General features: G+C 38.4%; 2 protein-coding genes across 4 annotated transcripts; one reads left to right on the top strand and one right to left on the bottom strand.

Annotated features, from left to right (window-relative positions):
- The first annotated feature begins 2,826 nt into the window (after nucleotides 1-2,826).
- LOC306992646 (uncharacterized protein) lies at nucleotides 2,827-4,478 on the top strand. Of its 3 annotated transcripts, XM_079601776.1 has the most exons (4): nucleotides 2,827-3,080; nucleotides 3,308-3,347; nucleotides 3,450-3,675; nucleotides 4,131-4,478. In XM_079601776.1, the coding sequence occupies exons 1-4, from the start codon at nucleotides 3,069-3,071 to the stop codon at nucleotides 4,417-4,419; spliced, it is 567 nt and encodes a 188-aa protein (XP_079457902.1). In that variant the 5' UTR covers nucleotides 2,827-3,068; the 3' UTR covers nucleotides 4,420-4,478. The 3 variants fall into 3 exon arrangements, with proteins under 3 accessions (XP_079457902.1, XP_079457901.1, XP_079457903.1); XM_079601775.1 differs by having other exon boundaries at nucleotides 3,308-3,675; XM_079601777.1 differs by lacking the exon at nucleotides 4,131-4,478 and adding an exon at nucleotides 3,905-4,093 and having other exon boundaries at nucleotides 3,308-3,675.
- Nucleotides 4,479-7,017: 2,539 nt separating this feature from the next.
- Nucleotides 7,018-16,102, bottom strand: LOC306992245 (uncharacterized protein). The gene is made up of 11 exons (XM_079600920.1): nucleotides 16,072-16,102; nucleotides 11,972-12,016; nucleotides 11,384-11,755; nucleotides 10,806-11,120; nucleotides 9,964-10,155; nucleotides 9,670-9,764; nucleotides 9,484-9,534; nucleotides 8,860-9,241; nucleotides 8,583-8,762; nucleotides 7,938-8,079; nucleotides 7,018-7,653 (listed from the first exon to the last, which is right to left on the bottom strand). The coding sequence occupies exons 2-10, from the start codon at nucleotides 12,003-12,005 to the stop codon at nucleotides 7,976-7,978; spliced, it is 1,725 nt and encodes a 574-aa protein (XP_079457046.1). The 5' UTR covers nucleotides 12,006-12,016; nucleotides 16,072-16,102; the 3' UTR covers nucleotides 7,018-7,653; nucleotides 7,938-7,975.
- Nucleotides 16,103-20,188: the final 4,086 nt, after the last annotated feature.

The following is a 20,188-nucleotide window of genomic DNA, read 5'->3' as shown; positions in this document are numbered from 1 at the left end:
GCAGGGCAACCACCCAGTAGAGCATTACAATAATCTAGCCTTGAGGTCATGAACGCATGAACTAAATGTTCCGCATTTGTCAATGAGAGCATATGGCGTAATTTAGATATATTTTTAAGATGGAAAAATGCGGTTTTACAGATACTAGACACATGACTTTCAAATGAAAGATTGGAATCAAAGAGCACACCCAGGTTCCTAACCGACGACGAAGACTTAAGAGAGCAGCCATCAAGTGTTAGACAGTACTCTAGGTTATTACGTGTGGAAGTTGTTTGTCCAATGATTAGAATCTCTGTTTTTTCAGAATTTAGTAATGGGAAATTACTAGTCATCCAATTTTTTATATCAGCTATGCATTCCGTTAATTTTGTGAATTGGTAGGTTTCGTTAGGTTTTGAAGAAATATACAGCTGAGTATCGTCGGCATAACAGTGAAAGCTAATTCAATGTTTCCTAATGGTATCTCCTAATGGTAGCATATACAGAGTGAACAGCAGCGGTCCTAGTTCTGAGCCTTGTGGTACGCCATACTGAACTTGTGATTGATTAGACATCTCTTCATTTACTGCTACAAACTGATAATGGTCAGATAAGTATGATTTAAACCATGCTAGTGCAATTCCACTAATGCCAACATAATGTTCGAGTCTATTTAAAAGGGTGTTGTGGTCAATGGTGTCAAATGCAGCACTAAGATCAAGTAATACTAATAGAGAGATACAACCACGATCGGATGATAAGAGCAAATCATTTGTGACCCTAACAAGAGCTGTCTCGGTACTATGGTATGGTCTAAATCCGGACTGAAAATCCTCGCAGATATCATTTCTTTCTAGAAAGGAACACAGTTGTGAGGATACTGCTTTTTCTAATATCTTTGACAGAAAAGGCAGATTAGAGATCGGCCTGTAATTGACTCATTTTGTAGGATCAAGTTGCGTTTTTTTAACAAGCGGTTTAATCATAGCTAGCTTAAAGGTTTTTGGTACCTATCCTAAAGAGACAAAGATGAATTAATGATATTAAGAAGAGGATCTATGACATCTGGAAACATCTCTTTCAGTAGCTTAGTCGGTATAGGGTCTAACATAAAAGTTGTCGATTTGTATGATTTGACGAGTTTGCAAAATTCTTCCTCTCCTATAGCAATGAATGAATCAAATTTTCCCTCAGGGAGACTACAATGCACTTCCTGATGCGATACTGTATTAGACGGTTGCATAGTTATAATGTTGTCCTGATATTATCGATCTTATAAGTGAAGAAGTTCATAAAGTCATTACTGCTGTGTTGCTTGGAAAATTCTTAGCTTTAAGCTTTCTTTTTCGGTAGTTTAGCCACTGTTTCAAATAAATACCTAGGATTATGTTTATTTTCTTCTAATAGGGTTGAAAAATAAGCACATCTAGCAGCTTTTAAAGCCTCTCTGTAAGCAATCGAGCTCTCCTTCCATGAAATCCGAAATACCTCTAGTTCTTCTAAGCTATCCGGGATGCTGAGATGATGAAACTGATTAGGAAGATTATTGATAAAGCATTCTTTAGTGGCAGAAGTGATCGGTCTAACATATTTATAACACGGAGTCTGCTTTGCAGCCTTGGCTAAATGTAATTTACATGAGACTTGATAATGATCTGAGATGTCATCGCTCTGCTGCAGTATTTCAACAGCATCAACATCTATTCCATGTGATAGTATTAGATCTAGAGTATGATTACGGCAATGAGTAGGTCCTGACACGTGTTGTCTAATGGCACTTTTCCACTGCACAGTACCAGCTCGCCTTGGCTCGCCTCACCTCGACTCGACTCGCCTCTGTTTGGTTTTCCACTGTGTAAAAGTTGTACCAGTACCTGCTTCCAGGTACTTTTTTTCGTATCACCTCCGGCGAGGTTCTAAGCGAGCCGAGGCGAGCTGAGGCGATACTAAAACATGACGTGACACACGGGAGACTGCTGATTGGTCAGAGAGAATCGTCACTATTCACTGCGCCATCATTGCACGCGCCAGACGGAGTATCCTGAATAACCCCTGCATTTTTAAATAGTTTTGCCAGAGATTGCGTGATATACCCATTACTAATATTATGTAAAACAGCATACACTCGATTTCCTCCATTGTCCTGTTTGTGTGGGTAGCGGGTGTGTGTCGCGTCGCTATGACGACCACCAGGTACTATTGTGGAAGTACTATGCAATGGAAAACGGAGCGAAACGCGAGCCGAGCCGAGACGAGCTGAGTCGAGTCGAGCTGGTACTGGTAATGGAAAAGCGCCATAACTCCAATTGAGTTTACAATGTCTTTAAATGCCAATCCCAATCCATCTTTTTCATTATCTATGTGTATATTAAAATCACCAACAATTAGTACTTTATCTGCAGCCAATACTAATTCTGATAGAAAGTCCGCAAATTCTTTGATAAAGTCAATATGGTGCCCTGGTGGCCTGTATACAGTAGCCAGCAGAATTTTCAAACGTGATTTATCGTTTACACTATATATTTTTAAATGAACCACCAACAGTTCAAAAGAATTATATTTAAAACTAGATTTGAAAATATTACTATAAATTACAGCAACACCTCCTCCTTTGCGTTTCAGACGAACGTGTGCGTGTGTGAGCTCTATGCTGTTCACATAGCATCAACTGGGTGTATGAGATGCACACACACAAAATAGCCTATTGCGGACAAAAGACAAATTGTATGTCATGCTACTGGGCGATGCCCACTTTGTAATCAAAATTAGTTTCTGATGTACAATAATGCATGAATGGTCATGTCTTTCAGGTGTATCTGTTTGCATTTGCTGTGCAGTGGAACAGCCGCATTAATCACTCCGGGTTGCTGGTGGTCATGGCAGGCAGACGTGGTGTATGGACCCGCGGCAGATTCAGCGCCTGAATCAGCAGGCTGAGGGGCTCTTCGGTAAAGAGCATGTCCTCGAGCCCAACTTTGCCGCTCCAAAGCCCTACCCTGCTGTATACAAGGACCCAGACGAGGAGGAGCTCCATAGAGTAGAGTACGCCATGTGCCAGTCAACCAGCTTCACTGCAAGGGATTACTATGCCCAGCAAGGTACACAATCATGCATTATAACAATATACATGCATACTAAGCGGTCAAATACCTATAAATATCATGCATATTCTATCCATGACAAGTATGTATGATATAGTTTCATTTTTATTTGACATAATATGAAACAAATGAACTGCAGCATTGCCATGTTGTGTTAATTAGTCTACTGTTAGTTGTTGTAACTACCTAGACACACTGGAGATTAGTACATTACATATTTGCAGTTGAGGAAGAGCCGTGAAGAAGAGGAGACGGCTGAACAAAGTGAGGACAAGCTGGCAGATGAGGGTGTGGACGTGGGTGTAGAGTCAGAGGAGGATCCTATGGACACTGTCAGTGACAAACATGTCATCCTCACTCAATCAGAACAGGAGGAGGAGGAGGACAGTCCTGTTCTGCAGGATGTGCTGATGACCCAGAGCCATCTGCATCTTCCTGGGCTGGAGGAAGTGGAAGCCGTGGCCCTGCTCCTTTTAGAACGGGCAGACAACAGTGACCGTCACCCAGTGCCAGCTGACCCAAGGCTGAAGATTGGCACTGCAGTTGGTGCTCTGCATGAGCATGACAGGTCTGCAGCCAACTTTGTAAAAAGGTATGAGTCTAGGTGGGGTTACACCCTGTTTGGCAGATGCTTGGGAGCTGACACACCTGATTCAATTCAATTCAATTAAAATTTATTTGTATAGCGCTTTTCACAATACATATAGTTTCATAGCAGCTTTACAGAAAATGCATTTAAAAAATGTACATCCAAAAATACAGTTAGTGAATCATAAATTTAGGGCATAACATATCGCCGGCGTTGGGTCGTCTCTTCACAGGCGTCGAGTCGTCTCATCACAGGCGTTGGGGCATCTGAAGTCTCCATGAGAGGCTGGATACATAACTGGAGCTGACGAACTCTATTTGAGTTATCTCGGGACAGGCGTCCCGAGATAACAACAAAAAAGGCAGATGGGAAATAATTAGCGTAGCTGCTGTTCATAGTCATACACATTATTTCTCATGAATTATTCTCATCATCGCATGTATGATTTATTTTTGCAGGATAGATGTTGAAGAGCTTGTGAACCGTCCCGTTCAACCTAAACCCCCTGTGGTCACGTACATCCCACCCAGAGCGTCAGCAGCACCTGCCCTGGTAGTGGTTCCTGCACAGCCTCAGGGACCATCCATGATGCTCTGTGGGGCCTCCAGCAGTCAAGGGTTCATACCTTACATACCTTACTACACCTACATCGGTCACTACATCCCCATGCATATTTGCACTACATTACCTCATCTCCTTGTATATATTGTGCGCATATTGTATATTGCTCAATGTGTACATGTATAAATCTTTTAATAAGAATCCTGTAAATAATAACTTATTGGTAGCCTACCTATTTTGCTATATTTTCTGCTAAATTACTTAATAATTAATGTTATGTTAATAATTATATTCTGTTTACCTTGTTACCTGTGTTATTGTTATTATTGTTGTGGTGTTTATTTATTTCTGATATGTAGATGTTGAAAAAAAAAAAAAAAAGAATGTTTCCCCATTTGTCCACTTAATAGAGATAAAGACTGTCACATGAAACTGTATTGAGTATAACAGGGGCTGAATTACTTACCAGTAAGGTAAAGATAAAGTCTTTTTTTTTCCAGCTAATGAACGATAAATACATTGACAGACAATCAGATTATTCAGCTTTAAAGAGCGAACAGCTTATCGTTTATTGGGTTCGGACGCTAATAAAGTTAACCATTATAGTTATTTTTCTAGGTGTGGATGGGCTTTAAGAGTACTGGGTCTGCATTTACTTTTTACAGTGCCTTTCAACTCTCTCTGTTCGTGAGCATCTAAAATAAATCAATAACACAAATTAAAGTCAAAGTCAAGTCAACATTTATTTAAAAGCAACAGATGTGCACTACAAGTGCTGTACAATAAGACATCGGGCAAATAAAAAGAAAGCATACAAAGAAACAATGCAGCGTCCAAAATATAAACACATTAAACAAAATACATAAAAAAAAACACAAACGATACAAAAAAATATTAAGTTTAACATATATGTCAGTGCTAAGCATTCATCTGTAATATAAATGAGATGCAAAAATTGTTATTTATACAGTGATACTGCCATTCAGTTTTTTGAAGAATTTGCATTACACTGAATGACAAAACTTCGACTTCAGCTTATATTGACAACCATCAACTGGCCACTATATTAAACAATGAGCTTGACCAGCAAAATTAATCACAATTATTCACAACATCTGCTTATTTGTCAAAAAATCTAATAATATAAGTGTTTTGTGGCATTTCACTGAATGATATGCGTTTTTGTAACTCAGGCTACCACACCATGAAAAGGTGTAATTATCAAATATTTAAGAATAAACCAACTTTTCTGCGGCACCACATGATCTCAGGGTGCCACTTGATGATGTCACAGACTGTCGAATGAGTATCTGCTTTTTATATGATTTCAGAACGGCTTCTTGATCCTGTTTCACCGAATGACCTCTGACAAACTGCATTTTCTGGACAATTTTATTTTTTTAATACTTAAAAATAATAAGACATGATACTTTTAACATAACACAGCCAACACTTATGTGAACATGCCAAGACATTTTTTTTTTTGTTTATCTTGGTATTTTATGTTTATTTAAAGATGTAATGGCAAAATCAAACTCCAGACCATTACGCTGAATGACAACTTTACACTTTGGAACATTATTACCCCCATATTTTGACATTTTATTTTCACATATAATCGAGTCCCCGGTGCATCTACCAACCCAGAAAACTTTGTTTGTTAAGCCTTTCTCTGTAAGCATGTCAAAAATAAGCCAGATCAGATTTCGCTCCCCTTCTGACGTAGGAAGAGGATCTTATTGTAATATTACCGGCTCTTAATCTGCACGTTTACACCCACCAGCCGTTTTCACAAGCAACAACAGTGTAACCAGTTCTGACACAATGGCAAAAGTTCGAGCAAAGCATGTAAACTGTTCTGTCGTACAGACGAGCACTGAACACTATAGAGTCCCAGCCTCAGATGAGACAAGAGAGCAGTGGATTAATTTTATTTTTAACGGAAATCCCCCAGAAACAGAGGAATCAATGTAACTCCACAATATCTAAATGTCTCCACTAACCAATTCAGAAACATCCAGGTTCAGTCTAAAAGTTGAATCTCTTCCTGAGTCTCTCTGTAAGGCTGCACTCGCTACAGTTATTTCTGAGATTTTGGATGAGATTATTCACATGTTTTGTTATACATACAGACGGTTGGTCTGGGAACGCCCCGTCACGTGATGTGAATTTAGCCCGTGGGGGAAAACATGCCTTGGCTCTAATTGAAATACACGGGACAATCATGCCGAAGAGTTGCTGTGTCGTTTTCTGTACCGCCAATAAACAAACAAATTATTAATTGAAGTTCTATCTACATCCTTCCTAATAAACACACAGAACTGGAAAGGATGCCAATCGCTACGTAATGACGCGAGCCGTGAACCTAGGGAGTAGTTCGAGGTCTACACTCAATACAGACTGCAGTCGGTGAGTTAGGGATAACTGTCAGCACAGTCCCTCGGCAACTTCGTACTACTGATCACCGTTTTACAAAAGGATTAATAGTTTGAAGTGAAGCATATACGTACAAGTGACAAGGTTTAATGAAGTTATAGTATGCAACATATACGAAAGTTGATTGAGTTATAGGCTAATAATGCAAAATATGTCTGGAAACAACACCTCCGGCCAGTTGGTTGGGTCATTGACCCAGTTTTAATTAAATAAGGGCAATCATAACCTATGGCAGTTAATTTTGTAATGTACAGTTGTCGGTCGGCAGGAGTCAATGACTCGCAATACGAGATTTTTGTCATTCAAATACACACGATGTTCGCTGTGTTTCCCCCCCGCCGACTCCACCCTCGCCACGCCAGACCCAACTATGTCTAGATGCCGACTGTATGTATAGTGTGTGAAGCTCGTGTAAAGGATCAGCCCTCTTCTGAACGGAGGCGGAGCAGAAGCTCATTTGCATTTAAAGGGACACACACAAAATAACGCCACGTTTTTACTCACACTCAAATGGGGCAAATTTGACAAACTATAATAAATGATCCGGGGGTATTTTGAGCTGAAATTTCAGACACATTCTGGGGACACCATAAATTTATATTACATCTTGTGAAAAGGGGCATAATATGTCACCTTTAAGGTAGACACTTTACTTGCATTTAACAGGGTTTTTATGTATCTAAAATTACTTTTGTTAATTTAATTTGATGCGGACACGAAATGGTGAAGTCTCGTCTTTGACCCGTATACAGAGCGGTCATATATACAAATTGGTCATAAATACGTTGCTATATAAATAAAGATAGCTTGTCTTTTGAAACAAAGCAAATGTGCCTGTGATGACTTGATGACTTCTTTCCAGTCTTGCAGTCTCTCATGTTCTTGCTCAGACGTGGACAGGCTCTGAGTTTCTGTCAGGTTGGTGTTGGACTTCAGGCTTCGGGTCAAGTCTCGAGCTCAAGCTCTCAGCAAGCATGTTATTTCCTATCCAACACAAAGATTATATGAACAAGTCAACTCATGAATGATTTTTTTAGAGCTAGAACAGAATTGAATTCTGTTTGCATCCCTGATTCTGTTATTTTCCTGTTTACTACATGAAGCCGCTGTAAAACAATCTATATAGTATAAAGCGCTCTATAAATGAAGGTGACTTGTCTTGATTATAAAAATAACATTACAATGAACACACATTTGAAAATCTCACTACAAATAATCCAGAATTGAAGACAAAAGATATAATCCTACTCTGTTACACTTCCTCACACCTGAAACTGATCGAGTGAATCTCCTGAACTTCTCCAATCTACTGTAGATCTCTACTAATCCATCTATGTTGTAACATCTGCTCTAACGTCGGGCGTTTAGCTGGATCCCGGGATAGGCACTGGCTAATCAGATCCCTGCACTCTGTACACATTTTAATAAGGAGAGAGCTGGTTAGTCATGACTATGTGACCTGGCATCTATGAAAACAGCATCTAAAACATGATTAATATACTGTAAAATGCTCCTTATCTTTAAAAAGTAAAAGTGAAGTATGTCGTTTCTGCGACACTAGTGGCAGCGAGTGGAATAAATGACAAAATAAAGCATATTTAAAATACATATTAGGAATACTTTTAGCTGTGTTGCATTTGCCTTTATGAAAATGTGCCTTTCTGCATCACAATGCTCTGTTCACTTTGACGTGTTCATGACCTGTTTAATCTTTGAAGGTATGAATGCAGTGAATTTTGGCTTTCACTTCTGTAACTAAAGCTGCATTTCTTTTCCCGTGGCTCTCGCCCCAAACTCTCGCTATACGTTGAGCCATATATAAAAAATCGTACATACTTCACCTTTAACTGTTTCTGTACAAAGCCTTTGCTTTATGTGTGTGTTTATCAATGTAATCAATATTATTCACTCACCTTTGGATAAGTTGGAGTTATGAAATGTAACTTTGGCTTGTGTGATTTCTCTTCTGTTGTGAAAAGGATGACATGCGTTCACCATCTTGTACAGCAACACTCCTAGAGACCAGACATTTGCTGGGACGGCGTGGAATCGAGGTTCTGTCAAGACTTCAGGTGGGATGTGATCCTGTATTCCTGAGAGAAAGACATTTGCACATTGTTGAGCTTTTTTTTTAAAGCAAATAATTAGTAAGTCACTACATTCAGGTTTCCACACTCCCAGAATGCTCACCAATGTATATTTTGCTGTCGTAGCCATCGCTGCTAAATAGCTGACCGCAGCCAAAGTCTATCAGCTTGAGCTGTGCCGAGTCTTTCTTCAACAGGAAATTCTGCGGATGAGTGTCATTATGGAAAACACCACGATGGATGCAGTGTTGCACTGCCAGCACAGCCTGTCTCATGATGGACCGTGCTGTTGGTTCATACACTTGTTGATTACGAGTCATGAAGTCCAGCAAGCTCTCGCAGGGTTCAGGATACTCCATAACCAGAGTGAATTCTCTAGGATGTTCAAACCACTCGTACAGTTGTATGACGAAGGGGCTTATGGGTTCTCGCCTCATCATCATCAGCAGCGCCACTTCTGTAACGAGAGGTTCGGGATGTCCAGGCTAGAGAGAAGTAGTAGACAGAAGGTTAGCTGGGTAAAAATCTGAAGAAAACATATCATTTTGAAATGTACTTTTCTTTCATATTTTTAGATGCGTTCAAAAGAGCCTTTCCAGCTCAAAGTTATTTGGTGCCTCTAGGCTTATATTGATCACATTTACACCTAATGCTTCCTACGGGTGTATTGACTACAGTAATCTGCACTTAAACAACTCAATACACATTCAGGTTTTGTCCAACTTACAATATTAAGATAACGATCGTTGTCAATCTTGCGCATCCGCTTGATGGCAACCTGCAAAAAAAACCAAAAGTTTCAATAACAGTGACAGTATTCAAGCGCCTGACCTTCTAAGTATTAAACTATCTGTTAATTGTTTTAAATGTGTTTTGCAAGAGCAAAATGTTTGTACAATTCAGTAAGATTTACCTTTTTGCCATCAAATTTGCGTGTTCCCAGGAACACCCTGCCAAATCCTCCGGATCCAATCATCTTTTCCACGTTATAGAGAGACTCAAAGGACTCTGAAAAACAAACAGAAAAATATGAGACAATTATTAGCTTGCTAGATCCATTGTTTTATTTAAAAAATAAAACGTCCTGGTTGAGAAAATAATATTATAATGGGGGAAATAATATTAATATTCTCTAAAAGCAAGCCTTATTTTGAGTGGAAAACAAGATAATACTGTTTAAAATAATGTTGGAGAGATAATGATTTACCATTATTTGGCTCGACGCCGGAGTGATCTGGAGCAGGGGATGATGGTTCAGGATCAGGATCTGCTGGAGGAACGAAAGGCTCCACAACATTCACAGCACTACAGGAACAGCAGCAGAAAACACACTTGATAGCCTTCCAGAACCTGCGGAGACAACCAGGTATTTTCCTCTTCCTACGTACTGGAGCTTTTTCTAAAATGAAGAAAAAACAATTGAAAACAACTATTAGACACATCTCTGACGTCAAATTAAGCAATGATATTATGACATAACTTACATTTTACTGTTAAATTCTGTAATGATACAAATCTAAAGTAATGGGAATGTTTCACGCTATCCACACAATTCTAAATGATTTTCTTGGTTAAAGGAACATTATATTTTATAATTTTGCATTATGGGAACGTTACTTTTGAATGTTCTCGGAATGTTTTGAAAATGTTAGTTAAACGTTCAATTGAAATATTCCTAAAAAAAATTATTTCACTTTATTTTGATGGTCCCTTTGTTGTTGTTGTCTATAAGTAACTCTGCACCTACATGTCTACTAACTCTCATTAGAGTATTAGTAGAGTATTAGTAGACTGGTAAGGTTAGAGTTAGAATAAGTTGACATGTAGTTGCAAAGTTACGTAAAGTCAACATAATTTTTCAAAAGGGACCATCAAAATAAAGTGTTTTCTTTACACAAAGAAATCAGAAAGAATATTTCAGCGAAATTTTGCTGAGCAACAGTAAATGTGACCGGACATTAACATGTTAAAACCTTGAGTCAGTAATGCATGAAATAGCAAAATCTCTATCTGTAGACTTTACACTGCCCAGCCTTATTTCAGTGTCACCTGTTGAGCTCTTGTTCACTGGAGAATCCTCCACGGCACCCTGAGCAGTTCGGCCAGTTGAAGTCTCTGTTGACTCGACAGGAACTTGACCCGGCAGCGGAGGACACAGAAACCCTTCGAGGCTGACGGACCCGGACAAGCTCTCCGATCCATCGCCACTCCACCTCCACTCGACGCTGTACGAGCCTCGGCTGCTCAGACTCAACGACTCTCTACACCTCCTCTCCACGTGGGCCTCAGAGAGGGACCAAGCTGAGGATGACGTGATGCCCGGAGAAGAATCTGTGGAAGCCGTTCTCCAGGATCTGGAGCGGCCTGAGGATGGAACATTTCAGACATCAAAAGCTGTTTTTGTTTTATTTTTTATAATATTAATAATCAATGTCAGTGGTCACATCAATTGTTACTTTGGTTTCACTTTATTTCCTTTTAACACATTCGGTTGTCTATAAGTAACATTGCACCTACATGTCTACTAACTCTCATTAGAGTATTAGTATTAGTAGAATGACAAATCAGCCATTGAAAATAGAAATAGAAACTTAGCCATTACTTCTTTATTAAAAACCTATTCTGACCTCTGCGAGAGTGTTCATATGAAGTGGACGGACGTCCATCATCTGGCCTCTGCTTCGCCCTCGTCCCGTGAGCCTGACGTCCATCATCTGGCCTCTGCTTCGCCCTCGTCCCGTGAGCCTGGCGTCCATCATCTGGCCTCTGCTTCGCCCTCGTCCCGTGAGCCTGGCGTCCATCATCTGGCCTCTGCTTCGCCCTCGTCCCGTGAGCCTGACCTGTGGACACAGAAAACTCAGAAGACAGAGATGTTAAATATCCAGGAAGATCCTGGCTCTGTGTCTGGGTCGGATCCTGATCACGGTCATCATAACCGGGTCCCCAAACCTCCTGACCAGCCGTCTGAGAGAAAGCGGCTCTCCTGGATCTGGAGCGGCCTAAGGATGGAATGTTTCACACATCACATAGTTAGTAATGCTATAATAATAATAATCAATGTCAGTACAACATTTTACTTCAGTTCAATACAAAAGTTTATTTCACATGCAAGGAATCAAATAAATGTGATCAAATGGGTTCTTCACATTAATGTAGTCAGTCATTGTACAGCATCATATCATGGATAAACCTAAATGAAAAACTGAAGCACTCACCTCCTCTTTCACCCATCATGTGAGCCATGGACATCCTCCTCCAAACTGCAATAAAAACAATACAAAATACAACACAAAATACAATACAATAAAATATAAATCACCTCAGAAATACTCCCCTAAAAATAAACAATTAAATAACTCCTTCTAAAATAAGAAAACATCAATCAAATGAAAAGTATTCTCAGAAATTAAATGACGCAAAAATTAAAAAATATTATTTAAAAAATATATCTCTATATAGGCTAAAGGATATATCCTCCGATGTCCTTCTAGAATAAAAGTCTCCTCTCAGAAATCAGCTTCAAATTCGCAAGATTTGCTCAGAAAATTCTCTGCAAAAGTCTGTAAGTTCGCCTCGTCTCTCAACCAACAACAGACAGACTGCGATCGTTTTAAGTGTAAATATAAATGCAGAATTCATAACAACCGTCGCTATAGCAACTACAAATTCGAATCACTCATATGCTCACACGCACACACATATGAGCAGAGCAGAGCACGTGAGCACACGTCAAATCTGATTTATTAAATAGTTACAAATTTAATGTTTACATTTCTTTAATATGAGATTCTTTCATAGCAGTATTATTATTAAAAATCTGTGGAAAAAGGGAGAATAAATCGGACTTCATCTTATGAATTAAATTTGCCCATTTCCGCATACATAACCATCAAGGCCAATCAGCTTTCAGTATCTCTAATGCGTCATCAAACGGTTAGTATTAGTGGTGAAGAAATCCAAATTATTGTTGAATTCTTTATTAACATTGTTCACAGTTGTTACCCAGTTAACTATAAACTTGCTAAATGTAATAATAGTTGTACCCCATGTGCTCCTTTTGTCATTATTTTGAAGAGACAATCATGTGTTTTGGGACTGTGTGAATTGTAAAAGTATTTTGGATTTACTTTTCAAACGTTGTTAAAAGGTAACTTTGGCAGGCCAATCTATATTCAAACTTCTGTATAAACCAAACATACTCTGATATTAGACCCTTCTCATTTTAAATTTGTAATTAATTTATACTTTTTCTTGCCAAATTTAATATTCACAAATGTAAATTTTAATTTGTTTAAGAAAGAGTTTGAGGACATCTAAAAACTGTGTGTGTGTGTGTGTGTGTGGATAAATATTTTTTGCTTTTAAACTGTGTATAAACACACACACACACACACACACACACACACACACACACACACACACACACACACACACACACACACACACACACACACACACACACACACACACACAGAGTTTAAAAGCAAAAAATATTTATCCAACTCCATTTAAAAACAGTCTGTCGCTGCCATCTTTTGGACATTCATCATATTGCATTGGTTTTAATTTCTTGTCCTCAAACAGAGCACTAATCTGTTTATTTTTAAGTTACACATTCTGCATTGATTAAAAAAGAAAAACCAAATGTGTTTTTTAGGGGTAGTATTATTTTATACAGAAATAAATTATTTATAATTCAGATGAGAATGAAGTTAATCAAAAATGTAAGGAAAACAAATATATTGATCTGAAATATAGCAAGTTAATTTAGTTTTTTGTAATTTTGTTATTGTGTTTTTATTAATTTAATTAATTATCTAATTTTATAAAACTATTGTCAATGCACTACAAATAAACTGGTTCTATGCCTTTACTTTAATAATAAAACATATAAAAAAATTAAAGGATTAAGACATTTATTAGACACATAACATGATTAGGAAAATGAAAAAAAAAGAATGAAAAAAAAAACTAGGGAATCACTAAACCGAGAGAATTATTCTAATTTTATTATACACTCAAAATATTTCAGAACAAATCCTTTAAATTTAATGATATTCAGAAAAGAACAAGAATTAAAAAATAACTATAAACAAGCCAAAACTAAATAATTTAAAGCGAAAAAATGTGCTTGGAAACATCACTATAATGTGCATCATAGCACATTCATTTTAATTAATTTTAACATTTAAACACAACACACACACACACACACACACACACACACACACAAACACACACACACATACACACAGGTGGAGTGAGGGGGAGGGGAAGGACAGACAGCGGGAGACAGAGAACATTTTAAACAAAAATAAAAATAAAATCCTAACTGTGACAGAAAGTAAACTTTGATTATATTTAAATATACATGGAAATGCAGTGTGTATAATACATGGAAATGTTTAAAACATTGTTTACCAGCGAATAAATATTTATCCAACCACATTTATACATAGTATAAAACACTAGATGGCACAATATACCTATTTTTAATAGACACATGTCAAGTCAAGTCATCTTCATTTATGTGATAAGGGACAGCTAACTGGTGCTATTTTTATTGACCTTTCCCAAGCCTTTTTATGCGATAGGTGTGAATCAAAGTGCCTTTTATGGTTTCATTCTTATCTTCATAATAGACGGCAATGTGTTGCTTTTAAAGGTTCACTGTCTGATTATGTATTGGTTGATAAGGGGGTTCCACTCCAGGACCTCTTTTGTTTTCGCACATTTGCTCCATCGGAAAGATGCATCTTTATGCTGATGATACCATAATTTATACGACTGACTCGGATATTCACTGGATCCAGAACAGGTTACAAGCTGATTTTATTACGACTCAAAAATGGCTTCACAGTAACAACTTAGTGTTGAATATGGAAAAATCCTGTTGTATGTTGTTTGGGACGAGCCACAGACGGCCATGTGCTCTTAACTTGCAACTGTTTTTTGAGGATGGGTCCTCCATGGTGAAATTGGAAAAATTGAAATACCTTGGTTTGTAGATTGATTCTGAGCTTACCTTTAAACCTCACATTGAGTATATCACAAAAAGAATATATGGCTGTCTCAGGACACTCTATAGATCTGTTAATTGTTTCACATTAGAATTTAGGAAAATGTTAATTTGTCAGTTGATATTGCCCATTATTGACTATGCTGATATCATCTACATAGTGACACTGCTCTTAAGCCACTTAATGTTGTTTTTAACTCTCTATGTAGATTTGTCCTGAGGTGTCCTTTTAAAACGCATCATTGCATAATGTATGCATCACTAAATTGGCTTCAGCTTAATTCAAGAAGAGACTTCCGAAGACCACCGATCTTATCATCTCTACACTGGTTACCTATAAAGTTCCGTATTAATTATAAGGTATTGTTACTGACTTATAAAGCCCTAAACGGCTTAGCTCCAGTTTATTTAACGGATCTTCTATCGCCCTATAATCCATCGCGCTCTTTAAGATCGCTAAATTCGAGGCTTTTGGTTATACCTAGGATATCTAAGTCCACCAAAGGAGGGAGAGCATTCTCACATTTAGCTCCAAAACTCTGGAATAGCCTTCCTGATACTGTTCGTTGCTCAGAGTCGCTCTCCCAGTTCAAAACTAGATTAAAGACGCATCTCTTTAACCAGGCATTCATATAAATGTTTTAATCTTACAGTTAAATCCGGCCTCTAGTTCATAACCGCCAGAGGAGAACTGGCCCCCGACTGAGCCTGGGTTCTCCCAAGTTTTTTTTTTTCTCCATTAGGTCACCTGATGGAGTTTTTCGTTTCCTTGCCACTGTTGCCTTTGGCTTGCTCAGTTGGGGATATTCAATTTAATGAATCAATCAATATTACTATTGATTAGCATTACCAAACATGGACGTTTTATTATTATTTTAATTTAATACTGTGAAGCTGCTTTGATACAATCTGTATTGTGAAAAGCGCTATACAAATATTCTTGACTTGACTTGACTTGACTTCCATTGGTTCATTTTTATTTTCAAATGTGCCTACTTTGACTGTCCTCCAAATCTGAAAGAACTCTTGGTTCCTCGTAGTTCTATGTGCACTTAGAGTCATGCAATATCTCGTCTTTACTGTACCAGCAATCTTTTCAGCCGCTGGACGTAAAACTTTTCATTATAAAGCTGATTGGAATAATCTCCCTCTTTCTTTGAGATCCATTTTATCTTTTCGCAGATTTAGGTTATCTATATTTCAATATCTTAACAATGTGTGTGAATGTTACGGATGTTGGACTAATAGTATTGCTTGTAATTGTTTTTGTTTTATGTAACTGTCTAATTGATTTACCTCCTGTGGATTCGATCTCTGGTGGTCTTATGTGACACCTCTTTACATTGAATTTCTTATATCATGGGTTCCAATTGTGTAATGAGCTAAATGTGATTTACTTATTGAGATAGCCATAACATTTCTGAGCTATGATGTGTCTTTGGTTTGGGGTAAAGGTGTAGGTAACTAAAGTGTAGTTACTAATCTATAGTAACTAGATTGTTGTTGTTTTTTGTTTTGTTTTATTTTCTGTTGTATTGTTTATGTGTATTTGGACCCCCTTGAAAATGAGATGTTGCATCTCAAGGGGCTATCCATTCATAAATTGAAATTGAAATGTATATAGCGCTTTTAACAATGTAGATTGTTTCAAAGCTGCTTTACAGAGATAAACGTATAATTTAAGGTAACAGATTGTTTTGGCTTTATAGCAGTTCTTGTTATTGTTATTTTCCAGCTAATGTTAGTTTTGATTGATTCACTTCCGTCGAAAGGATCATTTGTTATTAAATTAGGGGCCGCTAAGACGACACGTTCTCTCTACACAGACTTTAAACGCGAACCTGTGAGAAACGCTGATGGCGTTCACGTGCACATCAAGAATTAATTCTATAGTTATGTGCGTTTGAATATATGTGCGCATGTTTGTAATTCCCTACAAACCAAGCCTAAACAAACTACTTGTCCTGCCTATAAATTTGATACAGAATTTTATTTTATTTTATCACTACGGGGTAGATACTCGAATTTTCCACAATGCTTTATCTGTAGAGTAGGCTAGTAAAGGGATCCTCCATAGGGAGAGGCTAGTTGGCACTTCAGCACTGCGTTGTCATCGGGTCCAGGCGAAGGTCGTTCGTCAGATCTGGATACGGCCTGGATCCGGCATTTAAGACACTAAAATAAGCGTAGATGCGATTCTTCTTATGATGTAACGAGTACATCAGGATTTAAGGGAAGTGTTCCCAGTTCCGGCTGACCTAATTTATGCAGCCTAACATTGAGTTATAAAAGTCTATAATGTATTATGTGCTAGGTCAAAGAGATGTGTCTTTAATCTAGATTTGAACTGACAGAGTGTGTCTGCTTCCTGGACAATGTTAGGAAGACTGTTCCAAAGTTTTGGAGCTAAATAGGAAAAGGATCCACCGCCAGCAGTCAATTTTGATATTCTAGGTATTATTAACTGGCCGGAATTTCGAGATCGCAATAGACGTGAAGGACTATAATGCGTTAAGAGCTCCCTCAAGTACTGCGGAGCTAAACCATTTAGTGCTTTAAGTAATCAGCAATATTTAAAAATTTATACAATGTTTAATAGGCAGCGAATGCAGTGTTGACAGAACGGGGCTAATATAGTCATACTTCCTGGTTCTGGTAAGAACTCGAGCTGCTGCGTTTTGAACTAGCTGTAGTTTGTTTGTTAAGCGTGCAGGGCAACCACCCAGTAGAGCATTACAATAATCTAGCCTTGAGGTCATGAACGCATGAACTAAATGTTCCGCATTTGTCAATGAGAGCATATGGCGTAATTTAGATATATTTTTAAGATGGAAAAATGCGGTTTTACAGATACTAGACACATGACTTTCAAATGAAAGATTGGAATCAAAGAGCACACCCAGGTTCCTAACCGACGACGAAGACTTAAGAGAGCAGCCATCAAGTGTTAGACAGTACTCTAGGTTATTACGTGTGGAAGTTGTTTGTCCAATGATTAGAATCTCTGTTTTTTCAGAATTTAGTAATAGGAAATTACTAGTCATCCAATTTTTTATATCAGCTATGCATTCCGTTAATTTTGTGAATTGGTAGGTTTCGTTAGGTTTTGAAGAAATATACAGCTGAGTATCGTCGGCATAACAGTGAAAGCTAATTCAATGTTTCCTAATGGTATCTCCTAATGGTAGCATATACAGAGTGAACAGCAGCGGTCCTAGTTCTGAGCCTTGTGGTACGCCATACTGAACTTGTGATTGATTAGACATCTCTTCATTTACTGCTACAAACTGATTATGGTTAGATAAGTATGATTTGAACCATGCTAGTGCAATTCCACTAATGCCAACATAATGTTCGAGTCTATTTAAAAGGGTGTTGTGGTCAATGGTGTCAAATGCAGCACTAAGATCAAGTAATACTAATAGAGAGATACAACCACGATCGGATGATAAGAGCAAATCATTTGTGACCCTAACAAGAGCTGTCTCGGTACTATGGTATGGTCTAAATCCGGACTGAAAATCCTCGCAGATATCATTTCTTTCTAGAAAGGAACACAGTTGTGAGTAGGGTTGCCACCCGTCCCTTAAAATACGGAATCGTCCCGTATTTACAAGTAAGATGATGCGTCCCGTATCAAATCAATAAGGGACGCGATTTGTCCCGATTTGTCTAACATATTTATAACACGGAGTCTGCTTTGCAGCCTTGGCTAAATGTAATTTACATGAGACTTGATAATGATCTGAGATGTCATCGCTCTGCTGCAGTATTTCAACAGCATCAACATCTATTCCATGTGATAGTATTAGAGTATGATTACGGCAATGAGTAGGTCCTGACACGTGTTGTCTAACTCCAATTGAGTTTACAATGTCTTTAAATGCCAATCCCAATCCATCTTTTTCATTATCTATGTGTATATTAAAATCACCAACAATTAGTACTTTATCTGCAGCCAATACTAATTCTGATAGAAAGTCCGCAAATTCTTTGATAAAGTCAATATGGTGCCCTGGTGGCCTGTATACAGTAGCCAGCAGAATTTTCAAACGTGATTTATCGTTTACACTATATATTTTTAAATTAACCACCAACACTTCAAAAGAATTATATTTAAAACTAGATTTGAAAATATTACTATAAATTACAGCAACACCTCCTCCTTTGCGTTTCAGACGAACGTGTGCGTGTGTGAGCTCTATGCTGTTCACATAGCATCAACTGGGTGTATGAGATGCACACACACAAAATAGCCTATTGCGGACAAAAGACAAATTGTATGTCATGCTGCTGGGCGATGCCCACTTTGTAATCAAAATTAGTTTCTGATGTACAATAATGCATGAATGGTCATGTCTTTCAGGTGTATCTGATTGCATTTGCTGTGCAGTGGAACAGCCGCATTAATCACTCCGGGTTGCTGGTGGTCATGGCAGGCAGACGTGGTGTATGGACCCGCGGCAGATTCAGCGCCTGAATCAGCAGGCTGAGGGGCTCTTCGGTAAAGAGCATGTCCTCGAGCCCAACTTTGCCGCTCCAAAGCCCTACCCTGCTGTATACAAGGACCCAGACGAGGAGGAGCTCCATAGAGTAGAGTACGCCATGTGCCAGTCAACCAGCTTCACTGCAAGGGATTACTATGCCCAGCAAGGTACACAATCATGCATTATAACAATATACATGCATACTAAGCGGTCAAATACCTATAAATATCATGCATATTCTATCCATGACAAGTATGTATGATATAGTTTCATTTTTATTTGACATAATATGAAACAAATGAACTGCAGCATTGCCATGTTGTGTTAATTAGTCTACTGTTAGTTGTTGTAACTACCTAGACACACTGGAGATTAGTACATTACATATTTGCAGTTGAGGAAGAGCCGTGAAGAAGAGGAGACGGCTGAACAAAGTGAGGACAAGCTGGCATATGAGGGTGTGGACGTGGGTGTAGAGTCAGAGGAGGATCCTATGGACACTGTCAGTGACAAACATGTCATCCTCACTCAATCAGAACAGGAGGAGGAGGAGGACAGTCCTGTTCTGCAGGATGTGCTGATGACCCAGAGCCATCTGCATCTTTCTGGGCTGGAGGAAGTGGAAGCCGTGGCCCTGCTCCTTTTAGAACGGGCAGACAACAGTGACCGTCACCCAGTGCCAGCTGACCCAAGGCTGAAGATTGGCACTGCAGTTGGTGCTCTGCATGAGCATGACAGGTCTGCAGCCAACTTTGTAAAAAGGTATGAGTCTAGGTGGGGTTACACCCTGTTTGGCAGATGCTTGGGAGCTGACACACCTGATTCAATTCAATTCAATTAAAATTTATTTGTATAGCGCTTTTCACAATACATATAGTTTCATAGCAGCTTTACAGAAAATGCATTTAAAAAATGTACATCCAAAA

Source organism: Phoxinus phoxinus, assembly GCF_949152265.1.
Source record: "Phoxinus phoxinus genome assembly, chromosome: 24".
Classification (NCBI taxonomy): Eukaryota; Metazoa; Chordata; class Actinopteri; order Cypriniformes; family Leuciscidae; genus Phoxinus; species Phoxinus phoxinus.
Note: the sequence above shows the minus strand (reverse complement) of the source record. Positions and strands in the feature narration are given on the sequence as shown.

What these genes read in the sequence shown, in the direction of transcription:
- LOC306992646 (XM_079601775.1), top strand. An exon ending in GCAGCCAACTTTGTAAAAAG is followed by an intron (nt 3,676 to 4,130) that starts GTATGAGTCTAG and finishes TTATTTTTGCAG; the next exon opens with GATAGATGTTGAAGAGCTTG.
- LOC306992245 (XM_079600920.1), bottom strand. Translation starts at nt 12,005, where the DNA reads ATGTCCATGGCTCACATGATGGGTGAAAGAGGAG. An exon ending in ATATGAACACTCTCGCAGAG is followed by an intron (nt 11,121 to 11,383) that starts GTCAGAATAGGT and finishes TTCCATCCTCAG; the next exon opens with GCCGCTCCAGATCCTGGAGA. An exon ending in CGGCGTCGAGCCAAATAATG is followed by an intron (nt 9,765 to 9,963) that starts GTAAATCATTAT and finishes TTTGTTTTTCAG; the next exon opens with AGTCCTTTGAGTCTCTCTAT.